Source organism: Ananas comosus, linkage group 1 (genome assembly GCF_001540865.1).
Source record: "Ananas comosus cultivar F153 linkage group 1, ASM154086v1, whole genome shotgun sequence".
Taxonomy (NCBI): domain Eukaryota; kingdom Viridiplantae; phylum Streptophyta; class Magnoliopsida; order Poales; family Bromeliaceae; genus Ananas; species Ananas comosus.
This window is the reverse complement of record NC_033621.1, coordinates 1,490,857-1,510,640: the sequence shown is the minus strand read 5'-3', so window position 1 is coordinate 1,510,640 and position 19,784 is coordinate 1,490,857. Positions and strand designations below refer to the sequence as shown.

Genomic DNA, 19,784 nt, shown 5'->3' with positions numbered 1-19,784 from the left:
TTCTACATATGCAACTTCAATTTTATTGAAGAGCTTTAATTTAATCTAATGTGATTTACCATATTTTTTACTTTATTACTGTGTGGTTAAAAAAATTACTTAACTATTTGATAGTTTAATATGTTTTCACTTAGTCGCTTTGCGGTTTAGAAAGTTATACTTTATTATTTTGTAATTTTATTTTCATTTTACTGTAAATATCTATCATTAAACAGCATAGCAACCTGTGGTTGTCTTTAAAGAAATATTTTACTACTCTACTAGATGGCAAGTTTTCTTGGTAAAACAAAAAGAAAATCACAGAGTAGCTAATTACAACTTTTTGAACTATAAAATTACAAAGTAAAAATGCACTAAATAACATGGGGCCAAAATGAAAGTTATCCCAAAAAAATAATAATTAATAAATAAAGCATAGGTGCTTGAGGGATGTTCTTTCCCTATGCAACTTTTACTTCGTTGAAGAAGTCCTCAGCGAGATCTCGTTGCAACTTTTTTACAAGCATTGTGAGTGCTCACAAAATTAAAGAACCATCGTAGCAATAGGGAAGTAGTGGAATGTAGTTAGCGTGCATGGGCCATGCAAAGAAAAAAGTCATATGCCCTTCATGATATTATTTTCCTTATTAAGTGATTAAGTGGCCTTTGCTAGTCACTAGGAGTTGGCACACTATCCTTATGTAAATTATTTATTTTTCGCTTATAATATACACATAAACTCAAAGGCTCGGTCTTAGCCATTCATTATTCCTTAAAAGGAAGAGATTTGGAATTAGAATAAAAAGAAAGTGATCAACAGTTAAGACTAAAACTTTTATCTTTACTTTGTTAGTACGATCTTTACTTGAAAACTCTGAATCTCTATAAATAGTAATGAAGAGGAGGGAGAGGAAGTATCTTCCTTAGTCAAATATTCCTTCAAACACACACTCACTCTCTCTCTCTAGGTTTCTCTCTCATGGCCACTAAGAAGTGCCTTAGAACTATTGCATTCCTTATTCTTCTTGTTCTTGCTACTCAAATATTAGCTTCTCAAGGAAGGCCTTTGAAAGAACACACTAGCACGCAAAGAAGAGAACTATTTCAAGGGGGTGAAGCTACAAAAGGAATGGTGCGGCACGGCGCAGTTTCGGTATCCGAAGAAGTGCGTAGCGCGAAACCGATGGTGGCGGTTGATGATATTCGGCCTACGGCACCGGGACATAGCCCCGGCGTAGGGCATATGCTTGTTGATGAAAAACAAAGAGAGAAACTTATAGGCTAGTTAGTTAGTTAGATGTACAGGGATCGAGGTCACATTTGGTCATTTGATGTACACAAATTAACTTGTGGTGGTGATCCCGTTCATCCTTATTGTAGTTGGATTACACTATGTATGATCCATTAATTCAAAATGTCTATGCTTGGCAATTCATTCGTATTATCACATGTAAATTAATGTGATTCTAATATGAATTTATGATCTTTCTATGTATGTATGTGCGCATGCCTTCTTTCGTAACAAAGCATGTTGTCAGAAGGTACGATACAAAAATATCTTATTTAGTTTTATCAGTAATAATAAGTTGTGTAAATCCGACAATATATATACTTCGATTAAGATATAATTTCTATAATCCCATGAGAGAACAAGAAACATATCTCTATATACTTACGTCTTAACTCTTTGGTGTTTAGGGTTAGAGAAAAAAAAAAAAAAAAACTCTTTGGTATTAGAGAGAGTATTGCCACTAAGTTGTGCATGAAGTGTTGTAATTTTTATTTGTAGAGATTATCAGTTGCATGCTCCCCCTTGATCATGTACTTCATATGTAATGGATTAATTTCTTTTGCATATTTAATAATATGTATTTGCTTAACATTAATATACGTACGTAATGTTAGCTAGGTTTACAATCCAAAATGAGTTATAATCCTACAACACTCTCATTCAAAAATCATATTTTTCCACTAGTGTTATCACTTTCTTTCTTTTTTTCGTTTTACTAAACCAAAAAAAAAGAGCAAACCTAAGGCGACATTAGATGGTGGAGTATAGACATACATAGCATTTCTTTATTAATATTAATAATTATACATATTACGATGCCATCTGATCATCAACAGATTAATTTTAATTATAAATTGTGTATTCTAAGATATTATGTTCTGCATTATTAATCCTACTAAACCGTACATCTTATAATTAGAAAAGCAGTACGTAGCAAATTGATTCCAATATTAGCCTAGCTAGTTAATTACAAATTAAGCTATTACAGAGTCTGATCGATTAATCATTCATCATATACAATATACGAATCTTAAAGTATAATAGCCGACTAATTAAATAGTACGTCTCTATATATACAAGGAGACTTTCCATATCGATATGTATGTAGGAAATTAAGTTCCTGCACTTGCGGAGTGTAACTCCCCCGGAGTACCTTTTCTCAATAGCTTTAATCGAATGGACCCATCGCGAATCACTTTCTTTTTAGTGATGTAACATTAGTTTAAATCACTTTCGAGCTCATCATTGTCCTTCTCTCTTGCTTTTCATGGAAAATATAAGAATATTATCTCCGAAAAAAATGGAATAAAATACTTATAAGCATGCATAAACATGCCCACAACAACTGTTGGGGCGCAAGCATATATAGTGTGGAGGAGGTGGGCTCCTTTTGTTGACTCTTTACACTACATTGTTTGCGTATTAACCACCCCAATCAACTTAATTTCATTTTTTGAAAAGTAACCAAATTATATAATATATATTTTTTTTCTTTCATAAGTGCATGTGTGCTTGGAGGGGAAAAGCTTCGCCCTGCTCAGTTAAAGCTTGAGAGCTCAAAAATTAACTATCAAGTTGTTAGCCAACTATACTAATTAAGTACAGTCAATTATACTGTAGAGGAAGTTAATTAACAACTTCACCATGAACAAGAATTAGGAGTTGATATGTGGCTTTCATAGAAATAGATAATTTAATAAAAGCATGCAAATCAGTGTGACACAAACTTAGCAACTTTTGAATGACGCAACACGGAATTAACAAACTAGCTATTTTTCTCAATTGTTAAGCTCGAATTATTGGCATCTAGGTACAGTTTTTAGTTAACAAAGCGAATTCTGCTATTGAGCACTAACAGGAAACTGAATCCAAGTTGCCAGTCTAGGAACTATAAAAAAAGAAAAAAAATGTATAAATAGGACCCATATGCAAGTTGGGTATACAATTAGTACTATTTGTTCTTTTTTCTTTGTTCTCTTTTCAAAGATGCCCATAGGTCAGGGTATATAAAACTTATAATAGGCGATTAGTGAGGCTCGTAGTTTTATTTTGTATTAGCAATTTACCTACCATTTTTCTCTTTAAACATTTTGTATTATCAAAGAAGATAGTGGGGGTACGGAACCATAAAAATCCGAGTAGTTTTAAGGCTAATTAATGGACAAATATGATAAATAATGTATAGGTGCAGTCTTAATTAATTTAAAGAGAAAGATTGTATCATTAGGGAAAGGGACTACATTATTTTTACTAGGATATGATACTATTAATAAGCATTAAGGGATCTCAATTTTTGGTTCTCAATAACCATATATACAATAGGTGGGGTCTCTAATGAAATTTAATAAATAAGGGTTAGTCAACCATTTTTTTCCCTCAGAATATAAATTGTTAACCCTGGTGACAAACTTGGATTATCAGCAAATATTTTCTCCAAACTGAAAAAGAAAAAAGATGTTTCCACAACGAAATGTACGTAGAACTGAACTTAATTATGGCTTTCTAATGAATTTGTATTCTTATAGAAAAGTAATCTTCTATGTTAATTACTTGTACTCGATAACAATAATTCAGGAATTTTGGGCTGCAACTAAAGGAGGCGTTATCCACGATTTCCCCGACCAATGAAAGAGATGTAGTAAGGTGGAGATGGACCTGGTCGGAAGAGTTTACAGTTAAATCACTTTACGATTTTCTGCAAAACGGTGGTGTAAAAGATAGGAGCTTCGCTCGACTTTGGAAACTTAAATCTCCTCTAAAAGTGAAGATTTTCGTATGATTAGTCCTTAATTAGAAGAAAGGTGCTCACTGTAGACAACCTGTTGAAACACGGGTGGAGTGGCGAGGAGTCTTGTGTGTTCTGTTTGAACGAGGTTGAAACCATCGATCACCTCTTCATGGGATGTGATGGCATCAAAGCGCTTCTCGTGGGTTTACTTCCAAATAAATCTGTCATGCGTAATTGCTTTTCTACTACACTGCTTTGGGAATCAAGCAAAAGAAAAGGGGCAACGCTCGGGGAAAAGGAGTTAGCGACGATCGCCACAACTTGGTGGGTAGTTTGGCTGGAACGCAATAGAAGAATTTTTCAGAATTCCAAACGTTCGTTGGGTTTACTTGTGTCCGAGATCAGCGCACTCAGGAAAACCTGGAACCTTTTTTGCTAGTTTTCTTATCTTCTTTCTTTTTATAGTCCTTTAGATATTCCTATAGTTTCCTCTCTTTTTGTTTTATCTTTAGCTGCATTTTCATGTTTACTTTTCATGTTTACTTTTATCCTTGAGGTCTTGTTGCTTCAGCTTGTAGCTCAGTTTATTTTCTAAATGAATGAAGCGGTAGCATGCTACCTTTCCTCAAAAAAAAAAAAAAAATTCAGGAATGGTCTCAAATTCCGACTTTAAACTTATATTGCTTTTGTAGTTTTACGTCAACTTTCTTTTGCAAATTCTTTAATGAATAAAAAAAAAAGTCTCGAAAGTAGAGTAAAAAATGCTCTTTTGTCCTATCTTGGCGACTCTGTCTCTCTGTGTTCACTCCGCTATAAAAAGAGTTTTTTTTTTTTTTTTTTTTTTACAATGAAATCAGTGCCGTCGTAGCTCCTTCTACCCACATTTAAAAGTGGCCAAAATGGTGGTGAGAAACGGCCGTTTACCGACTTCATATAAGTAGCACAAATTCTTGAACGTACATGAAGTCGGCGGCGAGACTCTTACGCAGCCGACTTTGACTTGGTCAAACCACGAGATCTTGCACCAAACGGGCTTCAGGTTAGGCCCATTAGCCTAATTATTGGGCTAATGGCTTATATCCATAATGTATAAGGCTTTACCACTTATTTGGTCATAGGGACGCTTGGGCTTCGACCACAATTACGAGGGCTCGGTTCTAATATTATGGGGGGTATGGCCCAGAACTATTTCTATTTTATTGCTCACATGTCCCAGCTTGAATTTTCTTTTTTTTTTAATAAACTTTTATTTCTTTTAGCTTCCTTATAGGCTCCATCCTAAAAACCTCTACGTACAACCATCAAATACGGCTCTGCAAATTCAGACTCGTTACAATATGCGAAATATAATATTATGTACGAAGACCAGTAATATATTATTTAATCATATTTTTCACTATTGTACTGCGCAAAACGTAACTAGCTTATAATCACGATCCCTTAGATCTACAATCAGAATAGCTAGTGGTCGTTAATGAACCTTCAAATTTTAGCAAAAAGAATGAAATTATACTAAATTATTGAATCTATGAAATTTCTCCTTTATAATTACCATAAAAAATGATAAAAGAGCTTAATAAAAATATCAGAAGCTTACATTCTCGTTGTTCTAGAAACCTTTTAGAAGAGATAACCCTCGGAATTAAAACACCCCACTTAGTCAAATTTTTACGCAAAGAATACGACTTTATAAGAGAAAAATAAATATGTGACATCATATCATATATTTACATTTGGAGTACGAATATTGTCTCGCATGTGAGGTGTCACGCAGGATAATGGAGCTACTCCCTGAATATCCCACGTGATGCTCATTTAATCAATTGAGTCATTCACAACTAACGGCATTTGACAACGAAAATTTTGTTGCACGATTAAAATATATAATAATAATAAGAAAAATCTAATAAATCTTGGGGCGGCTATAATTTATCCTTTCATTTTTCTTCTCTTTTTGGACAGGTATTTCCTTTTTTTCGTTCCTCACTTCTTGGTCATACAAATTCCGTGCGACCAAACTATTTAGCAATTTTTAGTCGGTTAATGATGTTTATTATAGATTTTTTTTTTTAAGGTTAAAGATAAGTTTTTTTTTTTTTTTTTTTTTTTTTTTTTTTTTTTTTTTTTTTTTTTNTATTTCATTTAAAAATAAACTTAGCTAAAAATATGAATCAACTAGAATTCGAACTTGGGTTAAATATAAATATGTTATATAAAAACAGCGCTATATATGCTTACTTTCAGATTAAAGTGATTAATACTTTTCCAATCACTCTACAACTTACATAATTTTTTTTATAAAATAATTTTAGATAAAAACGTATGTAATTTATTTGAACTGTCGATAACTTTGAAGTGACTTTTCAAACTTTCAAGATTTTTAATTTTATTATCTACTCTTTCAATTTGTATGACCTAAATCAATAATCAACAGTGTTTTGATTTTGGAATTTTAACCTAATTATTTATTTTAATAAATTAATAGTTGCGAGACTTATATAAAAATATACTAAATAAATCCATAAAGATAAACTATGTATTCAAAATTTGAAGTTAAAGTATCGCGGTAGAATAACTCAAATCAAACTTGTAAAATCAAAATTTAAAAATTAGGCAGCTAAATTAAGATAACCAATAGGCTAATGCCACCTACCCAGGCAGTAGCAAATTGCAGCAACACATGTTTGCATCACATCAGCAAACCACTCACAGCTTCCTGCAACCTTCTTGTGAGCTAAGCCATGAAGCCAATCAATGTTTTTCAAACTTATAAAAGAGCCCCTTCCTCAAGCAATCCAATTTGCTCCTCCTCTTCTATCTGAGATTCTAATAATTGAAGCCAATACAAGCTTCAAAGCAAGATAAGAGAGAAGAGGGAGAGAGGGAGAAACCAATGGAGGTGGTGATGCCAATATCACCCTCCCATGACTTCTACTTCCCTTCAAATTCTCTCTACACAAGTGCGCCGGCGAGCCCGAAGCCCTTCGGTAACCCGTCGGAGCACTACTACTTCCTAAGCGCCCCCGCGAGCCCCCGCGGATCCTCCTTCAACTGGGAGAAGAAGCCCGAAGCCGATGCCTTCGACTTTGCTTTCGAATTCTCCGGAGAGGTCGAGGGGGAGGCCCCCGCGGCTGCCGACGAGCTCTTCGAGGGGGGCAAGATTCGCCCGTTGAATTCTTCTCTACGACAATCGTCTACGAAGAGTAGCGACGGATGTGAGTCACAACAAGGGCGAGGAAAAGGGATGGTTGCTGATGCTATCCAAAAGATCAATCTGCTAGGAAACAGCTCAGAAACAGCCTCGGCAGGTGAGAGAGGGAGAGGGAGAGCGCCCGCCTCGACCGCCGAGGGCTATTCAAGAGGCCGGAGGGCGGCGCGGTCCCTCTCTCCGTTGAGAGGAGGCGACGGGGAGTTCGAGAGGTCGCAAAACTCCGCCGCCCCTTCCTCGGCCTCTTTGATAAGAGGTTGTGGGAGTAAGAAGTGGAGTCTCAAGGACTTCTTCCTCTTCCGAAGCGCGTCCGATGGGCGCGTGATCGGAAGAGGAAGCAAAGATCCCCTACGCAAGTATACTTTACTTCCTTCTTCCTCCTCCTCCTCTTCCTCTTCGTCGTCGTCATTTACGTCGCCATCGAAAGTAAAAAAGAACAACGAAACCGGCGCTATGACGTCGAAAGGTGGGAAAGGCTCGATGGCCGCCGTGCATGAGACGCATTACACCGCGAACCGAGCGGCGTCGGAGGAGATGAAGAAGAAGACGCCGCTGCCCTTCCACCGGAACAGCCTCTTCGGCTATCTGAGGTTCAATCCGGCGATAAACAGCATCGGCCGGAGGCTCAACAGCTACACCCTTTCCCGCGGCCGATCCTAACTTTCTTGATCTAATTCCCTTTTGGATGTTTGATTGTGCAAGTATGAAAAATCATTCATTTTTTCGTTTAATTTAATAGCATGTAAAACAATTATCATACAGTTAAATCCTCTCTATGAATCAGAGAATGCGTGTTCGTAGTTTCATACGTACTAATAGAAACTGAAGAGTCTGATCGATTGGTTTTATTGTTTCGTTTGTTGCAGTTGTGTTACAGATACTGTTCTTATTTGTATTAATTGGCAAAGCAAGGAGGAAAGCATTGTGCAAATATTTACCTTGATATTCATGTTTTTTTTTTTTTTCCTAAGCCAAATCGTTTCATCTTAGTGTTTACAGTTAAACTTAATTATTGGTGCTCTAATTAAGAGTGTTAACTATGACTAGCTAACCTATCGTGTAATGTAAATCAATATTTGTTGTGCCGTGCCGTGCCGTTTCGTGCCATGTAATACTGTGACATATTTTGATGATTATATTCAGACAAATGATCTCCCCTGTTATTTCTTTTTATATTTGTGTAATGATTGAGGGGTGGTGGTAACAACGCGAGATATTAGCAATATATTACTATCCAGTTGAGGAGATGTGTACATTTCAAGCTAGCAATAAAAGAACAAATCACTCTAATTAAGATACAACTCTATGAATCACTTGAATTTTTGGAGTCCAGCATCAAATATGCTACCTAACTGGAAACATAGCTGGCACTTCTGCCGAACCGGCGATTCACCAACCTCCTAACCTTGTGTGAATCAATCAGCCGTAATTGAAGGGAGAAAAGTCTATTTTTGATGGAATTACAAAAAGAAAAAAACAATATTTAATAAATCACATGATTACTCAGTTTAAAAGAAAATTAATTTTTTTAAAAAAATCATTAAAGAAATATAAAGTTAAAGGGCCGTTTCAAAAGATGGAAGTACGATTGACAGGGTCTGCATACATTTTTATCGAGAAGAGATAAAAATAGGACAGTTTGTACCAACTATATTTCAAATTAAGGATTCTGTTTAAATGTCCTATTTAGTAGATGATAAAACGTGCACCATGTTGATTCCTTCTGTGGTTTCCATCTATAAAATTTTCACACATCCAAATTTTACTCGCATGATTAGTCGGCATGGTAGAGCAGTTCCAGGCAATAATTCATCTCCAACCTCCAGAATCTTCACCAATTATTGTACCCTTTATCTCTCTCTCTCTCTCTCTCTCTCTCTCTCTCTCTCTTCCCCAAGGAAAAAAAAAAAAACTAATTTCATAGTTGCTGTGCAGTCACAGACCTCCAGGTTGTGAAATGTTCTTGCTCTAATACGGACATAAGGGAATCAAAAGGGTACAAACCTACCTACTCTTTTAGTCTAATTAGCCTCGTTTATTTTCGTGCAAATTGTGTACCTTCGATTCCGTGTGCTCCCAAGTGCGTGAATGGTGTTGCTTCAACCGAGAAGACGATTCTTGATCTAATCTCGCCGGACTCATCCGGAGGATCGACTCGCATGTGCTGCCCTGCCAAAGAGTGCTGCTGGTCACGGACAAAATGTTTCCCGTTGACTTCTCCTTGACAGTGGCCCAAATCTGCTTAGCGAATTCAGGTTGAAAACAGGTTGAATAGGATTGTCAAGGAGACCCAAACCCAACCCGCTGTGGAAAACTCAAGGGTTATGAAACTCATAGGAGTTATGAGTTATGGGCGACTCTTGAGCTTTTGGCTATTTTGAGGGCTCATTATGTAGGTAATAGTGGATGAGTTATGTGGCTAGTGGGTGAGTTGAAAAGGCTCATTAGGCCTATATATAGTGTGGTTTGGCTAAAACCAAAAGGACACAAGAGGGAGTGTGTATGTGAGTTGTAATTCTCATTTTCTAAGTAGTGTAGTATTTAGTTTTTTGAGAGAACCTCTGCCTTTTTCTCTTTGTCATTCCCTTTGCATATTTAGTCGTAGGACGCGAAGGTCCAGGCTAGCAATAGTGACGAAGGCTTGCCCATCTTCGAGCAGGAAAGCGGGCGCCACACGGACTTTGCAAACAGAATTGCTAAGGCCATGACAGTTGTTATCAAAGCCGGTTCGAGGAGGAACCATGTCTTCGTCGGAAGCTGCCGTCGTTGACGTTGTGCCTGAACCCAGGGCGACCAAGCGCGGCAAGAGTAAGGAGTCGCGGACTCTGGCGAGAGAGTCTATCTTGCTTGACGACCGCGTAGGCGTACTGGAGGACTCTGCTGCGAGCGCGGAGGAGCGCTATTCCGACCTATCCCAACATGTGGGGATGTTGGAGGAGAGGTTTTATTTGATGGAGAAGGATATTGTTGCAGCTATGGCAATATTCCGCCATCGTCTGGAGCAGTTCAAGCTGAATCTTTCCCGTCGCAACGACGAGCAGGATGTGCGAGATGTGCTGCTTCAACCCAGGTCAAGTTGGTCGAGGACCTCAAGATGAGGGAGGCACTACCTGAGCGAACCGAGGGCGATCGAGGTGAATCACCAAAGGCGGGCGAGGCCAAAGGTGGGGAAGAGCACCGCGATTCAGGGGACGCAAAAGAGTGCAACGAGAGTTTAACTCTGACAGCCCTGCAGCTTTGCGAGGAGGTGAAGCGCGGGAAGACCGGGGACCTCGAGGAGGAGGGCCTGAGCGGCGGCGAGATTATCGAATCTCATATGGCGCTGGAGTGGCCAGCGTCCAAGCAAAGTGCAAGTCATTCTGCTAAGGAGCCTGCGAGGATCAAAAAACGTTCTGCAGCTTGGCGGAGTACGCGTGCGTGTCGCGGAGGACGTGCACACTCGGGGCGTTCTGTAGCTTGGCAGAGTGCGCGTGCGTGTCGTGGAGGACATGCACATCCAGCGAACTCTTCGCACAGCAGGCTCGCTGGTGCACTTGCTCAGAGGGGCAAGACACTAGGTGCTGGTGCGGGAACAGATGCGGACAAAGCACGGGGCCGATCGCACGGGAAGGCACGACGGACCACGCGGAAGGCTATGCGGACCGGGAGCGACTCGGCGGGCGACGAGGGCGTCTGCGCATTAGGTGGGGGAGAATGTCACCGACAAAATGATTTCCGCTGACTGCTCCTTGACAGTGGCCCAAATCTGCTTAGCGAGTTCGGGTTGAAAACGAGTTGAATCGGATTGTCAAGGAGGCTCAAACCCAACCCGCTGTGAAAAACTCAAGGGTTATGAAACTCATAAGAGTTATGGATTATGGGTGACTCTTGAGCTTTTCGCTATTATGAGGGCTCATTATGAGGGCTTATTATGTAGGCAATAGTGGGTGAGTTATGTGGCTAGTGGGTGAATTGAAAAGGTTCATTAGGCCTATATATAGTGTGGTTTGGCTAAGGCCAAAAGAACACAAGAGGGAGTGTGTATGTGAGTTGGAATTCTCATTTTCTAAGTAGTGTAGTACTTAGCTTTTTGAGAGAACCTCTGCTTCTTTCTCTTTGTCATTCCCTTTGCATATTTAGTTGTAGGACGCGAAGGTCCAGACTAGCAATAGGGACGAAGGCTTACCCATCTTCGAATAGGAAAGCGGGCGGCGCACGGACTTTGCAAACAGAACCGCTAAGGCCGTGACATGCTGCTGGCATCCTTGAAATCTTTTTTTTTAAAATAACATATTATTTGCTTTATTTATTTAGCAAATAAATTTAACTACAGGGGTTGAGACAATACAACCTCGAAAAATATTAAAGGCAACCAAAATAAAAAAGAAAAATAAAAAAATCCTTGAAATCTTCTATCAATGACAGCTGATGTATTGATAATCACAGATTTTATTTTTTTATTCATTGATTAGTTCGTGTGATTGCATAAGTCGCACAGTGACACTTGCAGGCGGCTGCACGTTGGGCATCTTTAAAACTACTATTTTTTAAACTTGAAACATTATTTTCGTGATAAGTCATAATCAAACGCTAAGCATGTTTTCATTACTTTTCAAACTAGAGAAATAATTTCACAAGCCATGCCGAAAACACAGCCGCCACTCCATACAAACTTCAGCTGCTGGAATGCTTTGCAGAGTATACCTGTATAATGTTTGGTGGATATGGTTGCTACATTACATTAAAAAAGGCGCTCGATAGATTTTCCATCATTAATTCTTGTAAATCAAAGTATACATATTTCCTAATAATATATTTGGTGTCACAGTATTGGCAACCACATATCCAGGTTAGACATGAATCAAATACTCGGATTAGATTTGGATCAGATTGGTAGTGAATAGTCTCTTTCTTGGACGTATTGCTCAATTGATAGGTGAGACACGGCTACGATTTCTACACCTACCAGACACTATTTCCGCACCAACCCAAGCAGGTACTCTTTAATAGCATACTCGGCTTCTTTAATATGGAGGAGAGTTTTGCATTCACACTTGTCCCGGAAGTAAGGCGAATAGTAATGTCAGTGGTATAAGTAGGTGGTGCGAAAATTTGTTCAATGCCCTAAAATAGACAAAAACAATACTGGCACCTTATACTGAAGAAATTGTTGTCCGAATCCGGGTCTATCGCGTCATCTGTGAGGTGGAAAGTTAAAACGTGACACGATCAAGGATTGAAGTGTAATACATGCCAAATTCCAGAGATCAAACTGTTTTAAGTATTGGAAATACAAAGACAATGTCGCAACTAACAACCTCAGAATACTATGGAAACTAAGCCCTTTTTATGATTCCTTTTAAAGAAAATCAAAGGCCCTGTAAGTCTGGCCCGGGCAAAGGTTTGCAGACAAAATCATGCAATTCATATAAATCATGATATGCCCATAACTAATGTGATAAAAGTGCATGCACTACAAATAGAGTCAAAGCAGTGCTTTCTCCACCATACATTGGCAAAAGATTCACTGAACAAATTCCACTCTGGTAATACAAAAGGGATAGATGAGGTGAGGTATTTCAACAAAAAGATTACTGGTGTATCACTCCAAAGAAGGGGGAAAGAAATAAGTCGGTGTATCTATGATATATTGCAGTACAAACCACAAATGTTGAGAATGAAACGCGGCTAACAAGTAGCTGCTGCTTAGAGATTAAATTCATCGAGAATAAGTGAAACCAATCTGAAGAACTCATTCGAATATGTTTAACTCACCAGAAACAATTTTACTCTGCCTTGTTTGCCGGCGATTAGCTCTTCTGACTTCAGGGTAAAAAGAGAAGATCTCTCCGAAACTTCAACCCAATCTTGCTTCCCTACGTAGTACCTGCCACAGAATATACTCTGTTAAACTCCATCTAATACATAAAAGAATATCTGTGATACCATAATTAGGTTTTCAGAATAACTCTGTTAAAGTTTAATATCTTAAAGTCGATGACCTTTTAAGTAGGTTCTGCTTGAGTTACAGCTCCTGATATTTTACACTTTAGAGTAAGGAGGCCAACAAGAAAATCATAGCTTTTCCTAATTGTTTATAAGAGAGAATTCTCTTCAGTGCACTCTAGTCACTTGCTTCCAAGCTTAATATAAGCAGAACATCAACATTTTAAAATTCAATGAGTCAATTGTAATTCGCTACATATAACTGACCTCTTCAGCAAACTTTATCAAGATTGTAGTTCTCGGTCGTTGCTGACCCTCGATTGGAACAAAATGTGCTGTAACCACAGCAGGGAATCCAGCGCTATCCAAGACACCCTACACAAAAGCCAAATGTTAAGAAGAACGTTGATGCTAATATTATCCCAAAAAAGCTAAATGTGGTTGAACGGTACATTGCACTCACCCTTACAATCCCAGCAACAAAAGCTCCACAATTGAAGGCACCCATATCTTTGGGTACAGATATAAATCTTTCAAACCAGCCAAAATTCAATAATCAGAATTAGGAAGGTAATACTATTTTTAACTTATCAAGAGTTGCAATGTATACCGATTAACCAGCAGTTCCTTTTCACTGATCATGTATTCATCTTCATGTTCGGTTCCTTTCTCGAGAGAGTCAGCCACCTAGTGAGATAATAAAACAAGAATAGCATAAGGGAGAAGATATTTTATGCAAAACTATAGACAATAAGAACGAATTATAGTCAAGAGTATGTGAGCTGATTTTACGAGTAGAATAAATAGAATTGATTTATGGAACAAAGGTGAAAAATGAAAAAGTGTCTGTTGACAGCTCATTCAATGGTATTTATGAATATTAATCATAAGAATGCAACGGATAATAAATGATCTTATTTCATTGAAAGTGATTGCACCATATGAATCATATGATTGTATGCATTAACAAGCTCAGCCAGCATGTTGATCACAACCATACATAGAAAATATTGGGTTTTATATACTCAAAATCAATTTGTTAGGATTCAGCTTTTTAGTGATCCGCTGTAAAAAGAAAAATGATCATGAATATGTAGTTGAAAGATATGGTATGATGCATCTCTCTAAGAACTTATTTCGTTGTATAGTAATTCCAGTAAGAAGAAACCAAAACAATGTAGTACAAAACGACTAACATTCCTACTATTAAAAATTCAAAAAAAGAACTCAAAGATGGTTCTAATATTTATTTTCTTTCATTCTTAAATGTAAATCAACAAGTATGACATAGAGAGATCAATATTTCTTAACTACTAAATAATGTTTGTAACATAACGCTTCTGATACAAGTTATCTTTCCAAATACAAAATGTTATAAGATAAACGACCTTTCCAAAAAGAACCTTCCACACAGTGCTGTGAATGAAGGATAAAATCCCCAATAATCGAGTCTCCCTCCTGTTCCCCTGTATTGTTTGAGTGAGACATGATGCATCTCAGTGAGTTCTTCCATACAAGATTGCATGCCATTTATATATCAAACATGAAAAAGGAAATGACCTAGGTATCATGAGAAATAATAACGGACAAAAGTTGGTCCATTTTTCCAAATCTGGTTGTGTCCAGAAACTATTCCAAGCTAGCTCATGTTTGCAAGTGATACATAGAGTGGTGCAAAACACCATATTTCATGTTGCAAAACACAATAAAATGCTGAACAAAACTCACCCAAAATCCACAAATATTTTCAATTTATACAGCTCTAACAGGTTTAATGAAAGGCACTAGCTCTTTAGCTGATCACAGGTTAGCATTATAAATGAAGCTAACTGCATCATTATCTTATGAAGTGAACTAAAACTAAACCGACAGGCTACATAAAATCAATATATAAGAGAATCAACAACACTTGTATTGACAAAGAAATAATCAACTCACCTTTTCTCGATGGCAGAGAAGTTCAAGAACTCTTGCTCCAACAGCATAACCTGCATCCTCTAGCCTGTACATATATTACGAATTATATACCAATGAGAAACACATTAAATTTTGTATGACAGGATACGTAACTAATAAATAAAATATCAAGCGCCAGGAAAGGTTAACAGAAGGCCAATTTAGAGACAAATTGATAAGCAAGCAGACAGTTAACATGCAATGAATCATCCAATTGGCATTAGTTCATTCTAAGCATAAGAAACTTTTCATACTAACTGATAATAGCACAAAAAGGTAACTGAGTGATGCATGCTCAATCAAATATTTTAGGTCATCAATAAGCTAAGTAATATAACCTTCTTTCCAACTCTGCAATATTGTCAACTTGGGTCTGATTGTACTGTACCAGTTCTGAAAACAAGAAGGCAAATGCACTCAAGCTGACCTGCAAAAACCCAAAAAAGAAAAAGAAAAAAAGAAAGAGCTCTCAAGCTGCCATTGGAGTATCCAATGATTGTACGAAAAAAATTGCATGACTAAAAGCACAAGGGAAATTTTAGTGTTCAGCAAAATTGTTTACTACGTGGAATGCCATGCCATATCAGTCAAATTTAGAGTGGAATTTTTTTTTCAAAATCACCTATACCATTCATCACCTAACCTAGGTAATTTTTCATATTACTATAAAACTAAATGCATCTCTTTGGAGCACAAGTAATCTTCAAATATTTGGAACTCAAAAAAAATACTCTTATTAAAAAAAATACTCTTATTAGCAAGACAGCATTTTGTTGATTCATATTACCCTTGCCACTTAAACTCTAGAGCATGTCTTATAAAGCCAAACTGTCATAAATCGTAGAGCGGGTATCAGTGCATCATGTGACTATTTTGATTAGAGAGCGGAAAATCTTCATGACAACTTACAGAGAAAGAGTGTTCTATTGACCTAGGGTCGAGGTTGCTGGGGCATGGTTGCACAGCATGATGCCAACAATCCATGTCTGATACAGTAAGCAGATAATACAAGGATATATGCAATCTCTTTGAGCATATCCAACTTAACAAGTATCCGTTGATGTAGAAGTCTATAAATTAGAGGAGAATGTGCATTGTAACAAGGCAAAATGCTCGTGAATTCCCTGACATTACCATTCCCATACCAAACCAACAATATTTAACCCTCTAAATTACAAATCAAGTCCATTATACTCACATTTTAGCGTTCTATTCATTTGTTGTATATAAGAAAGGGCGCATGCCGGGCTTAAAGACTAAAATCCAACCCATATTTTGGAATGACTTGCAAAAATTTCCATAAAATACAGTTTCTCCAATTTTCCACGATTCATGCCCTTCAACCACACTTTAATCTAATATATTGTCACGCGGAATAGGTAGAATAAACTAAAAACTAAGAAGTCCTTGTCTCAATTTCTTTGTTCCCTTACAATGCTTCTCCCATATCTTCCCCTTTTTTCCTCTCCTTCTCAACCAAAAGTGTTCTTGCACAAGTCAAACTACCATATCAGTGAAAGAATCGATCTCTCCTCCTCAAATTCCACCACTAGATCGAGAAAACGAGCACCAAATCCAACCAAAGTAAGCCATGGCGCTCTTAGAGTAAATCTACAAACTGGGGCAAGCATGCAGTGAAATTGGAGGAGAAACCCGAGATTAATCACTAATTTAGGGTTCCTAGATTCGATCCTTGCGTACCTGATTCAACAGAGATCTCGAGAGAGAGAGAGAGAGAGAGAGAGAGAGAGAGAGTACCTCTTGCCTCCCCCTGCTAAGGGGCTTGTCGAGGACGTTCGCGTATTGCTTCGCTTTCCCCACCCCGATCATGGCGATCGCGTTCCTTCCTCTCTCGATCGCTTCGTTAAGCTCTGTTTCGCGTCGAAGAAGAAGACGTAGTACTTCACTTCGATCGTCTCCCTCCTCGTCTCCCACTCTGTCTCTCTTACTCTCTGTCGATCTTCTCTTTTTAGATCTATTATTAGATCAATCGGGTTTGGGTTAAGCTCGAGTTAGGCCCCGACCATGACGAATTATAGGCTGGTAATGGCTCGGCTCGCCTCAGGATGAGCTCAACTGGACCGGTCGCAATTGTTTGTTTTGTTTTTTGTTTTTTGTTTTTTTTTTTTTTGGTCTTTCCTTTTCTTTTCCGTTTTTTCTCTCCAGTTTTTGGTCGTTTTACTCAGCTTAATTTGTNGTTTTTTTTTTTTTTGCTGGTACTATAAGGAACCGGTTTTGGGTGACCGGTTTCAAATTGGCAAACAAGTTAATGGAACAAAAATTTAGGGGAATTAGTATATATCGTCAAATGACATGAATTTTAAAGTTATGCGTATAAAGAATGAGACAGTCTTATATATATTAGCGTTAACAGCATCGATGCCGCCGCGAAGAGAGAGAAGATAAAGTTCTAAGAATTTGTGAGGAAACCCTCAGAGGTGGAGGGAGAAGATGTGAGATACAAGGGCAATTTTAAAGTTCTAATTGAAAGAAATTGTGGTTTTGAACCAAAAAAATTTCCGAGAAAGAGTGCTAGATAAAAAATTAACTTTATATGTATTTATGAATTGGGAGGTTTGGTTAAACAATTTTTTAAACAATTAAAAATTAGACAGAATTGAAAATTCTAATTTTAACAAATGAATGAATCAGAATTGAGTCGCCTTGGAAAAAATATTTTAAAAAAAAGAATAAGATTGTCAAGATCAGAGCCTCTTGAGAGTGTTGAGACCAAGATATAGGGGTTAGTTGTCAATTTTTAATTTTTAGTGAATAGATGGAATTGTTTGACTTTAATCCCGATCTTAAACAATTTTATGATTTTTATGATTTTCCTTTCTTTCTTTTTTTACTTGAGATCAATACACAGGGTAAGTATCAGAATCAACATTTAACATACTTACCCGAATCAAATGATATATATTACCATGATTACGACATAATCAACATTTAACATACTTACCCGAATCAAATGATATATATTACCATGATTACGACTTATGAAACAAGCGCTCCCAAAAATAATAACTTATATGCAATATGATTTCAAGTATTAATAATAGAAATCATTTTCAATATATACCGAGAAACTAAAGAGAGATCAGTTTCTCCAATGCATGACCCGAAACATCACATATCTAAGCATCGCCAAACTTAATTTATTATTTCGAGCATAACGCTCCGTCCATAAACATGAATTTGAACCAACAAATTAACGTAACACAATCGTGTAAATAGACTCCTAATACAATCATCTAAAAAAGCACATGTAAAAGAGAGTACAATATACTATATTTTAATTCAAAAAATATTAAAGCATTGCCTCTTCCCCTGCATGCATGCATATTGCAACGTACGTATGCACGTACGTCCCCCTAGCTATCTTCTCATCAAGCTCAACTACTAGTCCAGTGTGATCACGGTGAACTTCATGGTCCCATTCCTGCAGTGAAACCCTTCGTGGATTCCGCACGCGAAGTAGTACGGCGTCAAATTGAGGAGGCGAATTCTGAATCCCTCGCCCGCGCCCTGCGTCACGTTCGCCAGCAGCGTCGACTTGTTTATGTTGCAAGCGTCGTAATCGTGAATGTTATTGAAGAGCACCACATTGTGGGGGATGTTGGTGCCATTCGGAGGATCATACTTGAACACTGCATGCAAGAAAAATATATATATGTTGAAATTCATTTTAATTCAAAGGGTTTGCATGTATAGATAAATTCAATTAATCCGCGATCGTTTTCAAACCTAATTACCTAGTGTGTCGTTCCAGACGAAAGTGTATTCGTAAGCCCAAGCGGTGTAATTGAGCCCGAACCGCCAGTGTTGGTCGTCTCCGACGATGAACTCGTCGGCGCGAGCTGCGAGAGGGACCAACATGAGGAGGATGGACACTAGGGCAACAACACTAGCACTCACCTTCATGGTCATCTGTGTATGTTAACAAAGGAACTTAGATCGTTTGGTGAGAGGGTGAAAAATAAGAGTAATCACACATATATAAAAAATCTTGCAAATAAGAGGTGAAAGGGATCAGGTTTATATAGAAGTTCAAGGGGTTGAATATATGTGTTGTCTAATGAAATCTCTAGTGTATCATTCTTTGGTTCCAAAAAAAGAAAGAATTAATATTTGTACAAATACGGTATAATTAATTACACATTTGATTGCAATATCAGCGGGTTAAAAGGAATGCAATTAATTAAAATGATATATGACATGTGATAATATGTGGGAAGGATTAATTAGCATACATCAATATGACGAGAGGAATATCAAATATCAAATATTCCAATTAGTAGGGTAAAAAAAAGGAAAAAGAATAAGAAAAACATTGCATACATATATATAACGGGATGTTTCCTATAGACCGAATCTACCCCTCGAGTGGACCAGATCCGGACCGGACAAATTCAATCCAATCCGATCTGGTTTTCAAGCTCGCACAAACCCGATTCAATCCGCTGGTTTCAATTTGTTAAAAATTATTAACCAAATCATTATGAAAAATTATATAAATTTTGCATACCTTTTTCATCGCGGAATTAATATTGCAATTGGCTACCAAAGTCGATTCCAGCACACCGTCCAAATTTCTAGAATTTTTTATGGTATTCAAGAGCGAACCCAAAAGAGAAAATTTCTGCAAAAAAAATATTCTAATTTTTTCTTGTATATAATTACTTGTAGCCAATCCG

At 37.5% G+C, this 19,784-nt stretch overlaps 3 protein-coding genes across 3 annotated transcripts; 1 reads left to right on the top strand and 2 right to left on the bottom strand.

The window, feature by feature from the left end:
• LOC109722218 (uncharacterized protein DDB_G0271670-like) lies at positions 6,749-8,149 on the top strand. The gene has a single exon (XM_020250203.1). The coding sequence runs from the start codon at positions 6,892-6,894 to the stop codon at positions 7,864-7,866; it is 975 nt and encodes a 324-aa protein (XP_020105792.1). The 5' UTR covers positions 6,749-6,891; the 3' UTR covers positions 7,867-8,149.
• Positions 12,598-17,071, bottom strand: LOC109722723 (trafficking protein particle complex subunit 5). The gene is made up of 8 exons (XM_020250843.1): positions 16,846-17,071; positions 15,426-15,514; positions 15,070-15,133; positions 14,520-14,597; positions 13,742-13,818; positions 13,595-13,661; positions 13,399-13,506; positions 12,598-13,072 (listed from the first exon to the last, which is right to left on the bottom strand). The coding sequence occupies exons 1-8, from the start codon at positions 16,915-16,917 to the stop codon at positions 13,043-13,045; spliced, it is 585 nt and encodes a 194-aa protein (XP_020106432.1). The 5' UTR covers positions 16,918-17,071; the 3' UTR covers positions 12,598-13,042.
• On the bottom strand, positions 18,490-19,017 carry LOC109715240 (blue copper protein-like). The gene is made up of 2 exons (XM_020240158.1): positions 18,843-19,017; positions 18,490-18,737 (listed from the first exon to the last, which is right to left on the bottom strand). Exons 1-2 carry the CDS (start codon positions 19,015-19,017, stop codon positions 18,490-18,492), a joined length of 423 nt encoding a protein of 140 aa, XP_020095747.1.

Coding starts and splice junctions, on each gene's coding strand:
- LOC109722723 (XM_020250843.1), bottom strand. CDS start 16,917: ATGATCGGGGTGGGGAAAGCGAAGCAATACGCGAACGTCCTCGACAAG. Junction 15,134..15,425: donor ATTGCAGAGTTGGAAAGAAG/GTTATATTACTT, acceptor ATATATGTACAG/GCTAGAGGATGCAGGTTATG. Junction 13,073..13,398: donor TGATAAAGTTTGCTGAAGAG/GTCAGTTATATG, acceptor ATTCTGTGGCAG/GTACTACGTAGGGAAGCAAG.
- LOC109715240 (XM_020240158.1), bottom strand. CDS start 19,017: ATGACCATGAAGGTGAGTGCTAGTGTTGTTGCCCTAGTGTCCATCCTC. Junction 18,738..18,842: donor CGTCTGGAACGACACACTAG/GTAATTAGGTTT, acceptor TCTTGCATGCAG/TGTTCAAGTATGATCCTCCG.
- LOC109722218 (XM_020250203.1), top strand. CDS start 6,892: ATGGAGGTGGTGATGCCAATATCACCCTCCCATGACTTCTACTTCCCT.